Source organism: Lolium perenne, chromosome 1, assembly GCF_019359855.2.
Source record: "Lolium perenne isolate Kyuss_39 chromosome 1, Kyuss_2.0, whole genome shotgun sequence".
Taxonomy (NCBI): domain Eukaryota; kingdom Viridiplantae; phylum Streptophyta; class Magnoliopsida; order Poales; family Poaceae; genus Lolium; species Lolium perenne.
The window spans coordinates 183,511,216-183,516,316 of record NC_067244.2 but is presented as its reverse complement, the minus strand read 5'-3'; the positions used below and the strand labels follow the sequence as shown (position 1 = coordinate 183,516,316).

The 5,101-nt window shown below is 46.9% G+C and overlaps 1 protein-coding gene across 2 annotated transcripts; it reads left to right on the top strand.

Moving 5' to 3' along the window:
• Nucleotides 1-408: 408 nt before the first annotated feature.
• On the top strand, nucleotides 409-1,316 carry LOC127315295 (uncharacterized). 2 transcript variants are annotated; one of them, XM_051345803.2, is made up of 2 exons: nucleotides 409-601; nucleotides 711-1,316. In XM_051345803.2, exons 1-2 carry the CDS (start codon nucleotides 458-460, stop codon nucleotides 909-911), a joined length of 345 nt encoding a protein of 114 aa, XP_051201763.1. In that variant the 5' UTR covers nucleotides 409-457; the 3' UTR covers nucleotides 912-1,316. The 2 variants fall into 2 exon arrangements, with proteins under 2 accessions (XP_051201763.1, XP_051201759.1); XM_051345799.2 differs by having other exon boundaries at nucleotides 409-610.
• The last annotated feature ends 3,785 nt before the right edge of the window (nucleotides 1,317-5,101 follow it).

Below are 5,101 nucleotides of genomic sequence, written 5' to 3'. Positions count from 1 at the left end.
TAGCCCCCGCCGCACCAACCCTAGCCGCCTCCTTCTTCCTCCGCGACGGCGCCCAACCGCCGGCGCCGAGCTCTCCAACCTCTCCGCCCTCACTTCCACCCTTACAACCTCCGCCCAAAACCCGGTAGAACCCTAGTCTCTACCAATGCATGTGCTTGTGTTTGCAGGTGTTGAGCTGCACTCACATTTCTGTGCATCGATCCATTGCCAAAGGTGGTATACGCGCTTCTCGATCAGTCTCCAGCTGCAACTTCGCAGTGGTTTCCGATCGTCGCCATAGCCATACATCCATCATGTTCCTATCTGCAGTGCGTATATACCTACTTGCCCAGCCAAATCAAATCATCCTTCTCCCTGCCTTACTCTTGAGATATAGCTAGCTAGTTGTGTTGTCAGTTTGTCACCTCATCCATTGCGAGCTCCAGTCGAGAAGGGAAGGAGGAGCAGATCGAGGAGGATGCATCCGGCGGGCGCGGCTGCGGGTGGTGCTGTGAGGGCCGTGCGCGCGGTGGCGAGGGCCAACATCATCCTCGGCTTGGCGATGGCCGCCATTGCCCTCGTCGCCGCCACCATGTTCAACCCCGGCGACTTCCACGCACATGTACGCCACGTACGTACCGTTACGAACTCAAAATCCTCCACCTCCCTCCGCCGGTTTTTACCGGCCAATCGACGGTACTAATTTAACCGGTCGGTACCCATGAACGCAGAGCATGGAGCAAGCGGCGCCGGCGCCGGCGCCCGAGGCGCAGGGATGCGAGGCGGCAACAGAGGCGGAGGCGCTGGGCCTGCGCGGGGCGGCTCTGAATCTGGTGCTCATGGGGGTGGTGCAGGCGGTGCTTGCCGCTGCGGCCGACGTGGCCGTAGCGGGATCGCTCGTCAGGCTGGGCCGGTGCCTCGCGCCGCCCTAGCGCACGTCATCGGGGCCATCAACGTCGGCTTCCTCTGCTACGTCGTCAACCGGGCTGCGGTCGTCATCATGGGGAACTGCGCCGTCAACCTCGTCTTCGACTACGTCCTCGTCGCTGTGTCCTACGCCGCGCTGCTCGGCGTCAGCCTCACAATCACATTCTTCTGATTCAAGCCAAGAAGCTACGAACGCACTGCAGTACTCTACACTGACTGCCACTGATGCCCTCTGCCTTAGTTACCCAACTTAGCACTGCCTGCATCTATCTTCCTCTGCCTAGCTAGCACTACTACTTGGATCGATCCATCTTGGTGAATAGTAGTATAATTTCCAGGTAGGATTATCAAGGAGCGTGCCTCCCCGAGTGAAATGTAAGATCTGGCTAGCTATTTGTTATGTCTGAATGGATGTGTCTGTGCCGAGATTGTCTAGCTAGCTAGCACTACAACGTGGATCGATCGATCTTGGTGAATAATTAGCATAATTTACAGGTAGGACTGTTAAGGAGCGAGCCTGTGCGCGTGAAATGTAAAGATCTGCTAGCTATTTGTTCCGTCTGAATGTGTTTACCCTGTTCCGAGATTGCCCCTTGTCGATTTCCTTCAGTATAGAACTGCACCGTTAAACGAGGATTTCTATTTAACGAGTGTGCGTGTTTACATCGATTGGCCCTGCGCAAGGGCTGGAAATCTTAATCGGAACAAGGTAGTAATCCGTGATCGGCGCCTGCTCAAGATCAGCAAGACCCGGTTTCATTGTTTTTGTTGTTTTATCTTCGATCTTCTTTGTAAAAGTTTCCTCATCACTTTATATCGGTTTGTCCGTTTGGTTTTATTATAAAAACAAGAGTGTGCCTATGTCTCAGTTGACTGAAATTTTCTTAAGTCTCAGTCAATTCAGAAAAGTACAAAATACAGTTCAAAGAAAAGTGCAACTCGGTTCAGTTGCATATTTCTGTCAGAAAAGTGCAATTGCACCTTTTAAAAAGAAAAATGCAACTCAAAGCACATTTTTGTAAGTGACTTAGATTTAAGAAAATCTCAGTTGACTGAGACATAGCAAAACCGTAAAAACAAACGAAAGGATGCTCCAAGGAAGATCAACAAGACCCATCCTCTAGCATTCTGCAGGACAGCAGCACAGAAGGAGCACCGCACCGTCTCGGTGTGCCGATAAAACTATGCAAGGTTCCAAGCTATCTTTAATTTTCCCCTCAACAGAGCTCATGTCAATTGGTTGCCATGTTGTGTGAAGTTGCTGTGTGCGGAATAACAAGTATTAATAGGAAAACATATTATTGCATCAACTTCATTTAATAATGTGCTAAGACACTTAATTCACCAACAAATATGAGTAGTTTATTAGGAACATTATTTGACGTTTACCCACAGGTAAAGGAACTACCGGTCACTTTCTCACAAGGTGGGTTTTCCTCTTCTAGAAAGTCAACGAGAGGACAAACTTTTCTTTTTTGGTCACTTCATAAAATTCAAACAATTATTCCGAGTTTTAAACTTTCAAATTTTTGATAACTTTGGAACTTTTAGAAATCTGATTTTCGAAATTTCAGATTTCTATGATTATGAAGTTTGAATTTTTTTAAATTTAAAGCTTTATGAGATGTTAATCCGAACAAGGTAGTAATCGGTGATGGAAACTTTTGTTAATCCCCTAGGGGATCGCATTGTTGCATCTTCCGCCTAGTTGGCGTGCCGAATGCGTAGGTGACAACGGTGGTGTGAGGGCCCACCATAAGCCTTGTCTGTTTAGGTCGTTCTCCTCCACGTATTTTCACTTTGGCATTGCCTTTTCACTCACCCATCTCCCACAAAAAGATTTCAGACCGCCATGATTCTCACATCCTATTGTCGTGCCATGACACCCGCTGACTCTAGCAAATCTCCCGTGCCGCCTCAACGCTACCGACACCTAGCGCCGCCATAACCTCCTCCCTAGCGCGTCGCCCCACCTCCTCCCACGCATCGCGAATGGTGGTGGCGCTCCGTGCCTCCACGTGGATTCTGGCGACGGTGTCATCCTATGCTCACCTACAAGCAATACGACCGCACGGGTGTGGTTCGCTTTTCTGAGGGCGTGTGCATCGATGGTGCGGTGATGCTGCCGACATGGGTGCTCCAGCTCGCTCGTGATTCCATGGAGAGCTGACGACCCACAAGTATAGGGGATCGCAACAGTCTTCGAGGCAAGTAAAACCCAATTTATTGATTCGACACAAGGGGAGCCAAAGAATATTTGTAAGCCTTAACAGCGGAGTTGTCAATTCAGCTGCACCTGGACAGACTTGCTCGCAATAGTTTATCAGTAGCAACAGTTTTATAGCAGTAGCAGTAGTGAAATATAAGCAGCAGTGTAATAAAGACAGCAGTAGTGATTATAGTAAACAGCAGGATTAAAATATTGTAGGCATAGGGATGGATGAACGGGCGCTGCATGGATAAGATAACTCATCAATAATCAAGACAAGGCATTTGCAGATAATAATAAAACAGTATCCAAGTACTAAATAACCATAGGCATGTGTTCCGTATATAGTCGTACGTGCTCGCAATGAGAAACTTGCACGACATCTTTTGTCCTACCAGCCGGTGGCAGCCGGGCCTCTAGGGAAACTACTGGTAATTAAGATACTCCTTTTAATAGAGTACCGGAGCAAAGCATTAACACTCCGTGAACACATGTGATCCTCATATCACAGCCTTCCCCTCCGGTTGTCCCAATTTCTTTCACTTTGGGGCCTCGGGTTCCGGACAGCAATATGTGTATACAACTTGCAGGTAAGATCATAAAACAATGAATATCATCATGAATCAATAACATGTTCAGATCTGAAATCATGGCACTCGGGCCCTAGTGACAAGCATTAAGCATAACAAGTTGCAACAATATCATAAAAGTACCAACAACGGATACTAGGCACCATGCCCTAACAATCTTATGGCTATTACATGAACAATCTCATCCAATCCATACCATCCCATTCAGCCTACAGCGGTGATTTACTCACACATGGATGGAGGAAGCATGGATGGTTGATGGAGAGGCGTCGGTGGCGATGATAGCGATGATCTCCTCCAATTCCCTGTCCCGGCAGGGTGCCAGAACGGAGTTTCTGATCCCGAAAGTAGAGTTTTCGATGGCGGCGGAGTTCTGGATGTCTTCTGGCAAATTGGTCGAACCCCCGTGCGTTTTTAGTTCAAGGGCTTTAAGTAGTCCAGAGGGGAGCGCCAGGGGCTGGCCGAGGCGGCGTCCCCATATGGCGGTGCGGCCCAGGGGCCCACCGCGCCGCCATGTGGTGTGCGCACCTCGTGGCCCCCTCCGTCTCGTCTTCTGGCTCCGTAGGTCTTCTGTGAAAATAGGCCCATTGCAATTATTTCCGGGGATTTTCTTGAAAGTTGATTTTCTGCACAAAAATAAGACACCAGGGCAATTCTGCTGAAAACAGCGTTAGTCCGTGTTAGTTGTATCCAAAATACACAAATTAGAGGCAAAACAATAGCAAAAGTGTTCGGGAAAGTAGATACATTTTGGACGTATCAACTCCCCCCAAGCTTAGCTTATTGCTTGTCCTCAAGCAATTCAGTTAACAACTGAGTACGATAAAAGAACTTTCACGAACACATTTGCTCATATGATGTAAATATTCTCATTATATGGACGAGTACTTAGGCAATTCATAATAAGATAAATGCAAATAAAGTCATCTGATAGTTATGTCAATCATGAAAAAGATACCAACAAACTAATAATAAGCATCATGAAACATATCTATCATCAGGATTGCAATGTTCTTAAAAAGATATGATAAAGTGGTATCTCGCTTGCCCGTATTTGTACATCAAAACATAAATGCCCAGGCACCTCTGAATTTCATGGAAAGGCTAGAAGTAAAGATTATCAAAGATAAAAGCATCAAACTTATACCACAGTTAACCATATTCTGGGACAAACATATTACACTAAGAATGACAATTATGCTCTCAAGAAGGTGCTCAAAGAAAGGATGGTGACTCAACATAAAAGTACAAGATTGACCCTTCGCAGAGGGAAGCAGGGATTAACATGTGCTAGAGCTTTTCATTTTTAAAAATAGAAGTAAAATTGTTTTGAGAGGTGTTTGTTGTTGTCAACGAATGGTAGTGGCATTCTAACTACCTTGTCAACCAGAATTTG

Excerpts from the sequence above, each read along its gene's own strand:
- LOC127315295 (XM_051345799.2), top strand. The coding sequence starts at position 458 with ATGCATCCGGCGGGCGCGGCTGCGGGTGGTGCTGTGAGGGCCGTGCGC. Across the intron at positions 611-710 it reads TCCACGCACATGTACGCCAC|AGCATGGAGCAAGCGGCGCC; the intron begins GTACGTACCGTT and ends CCATGAACGCAG.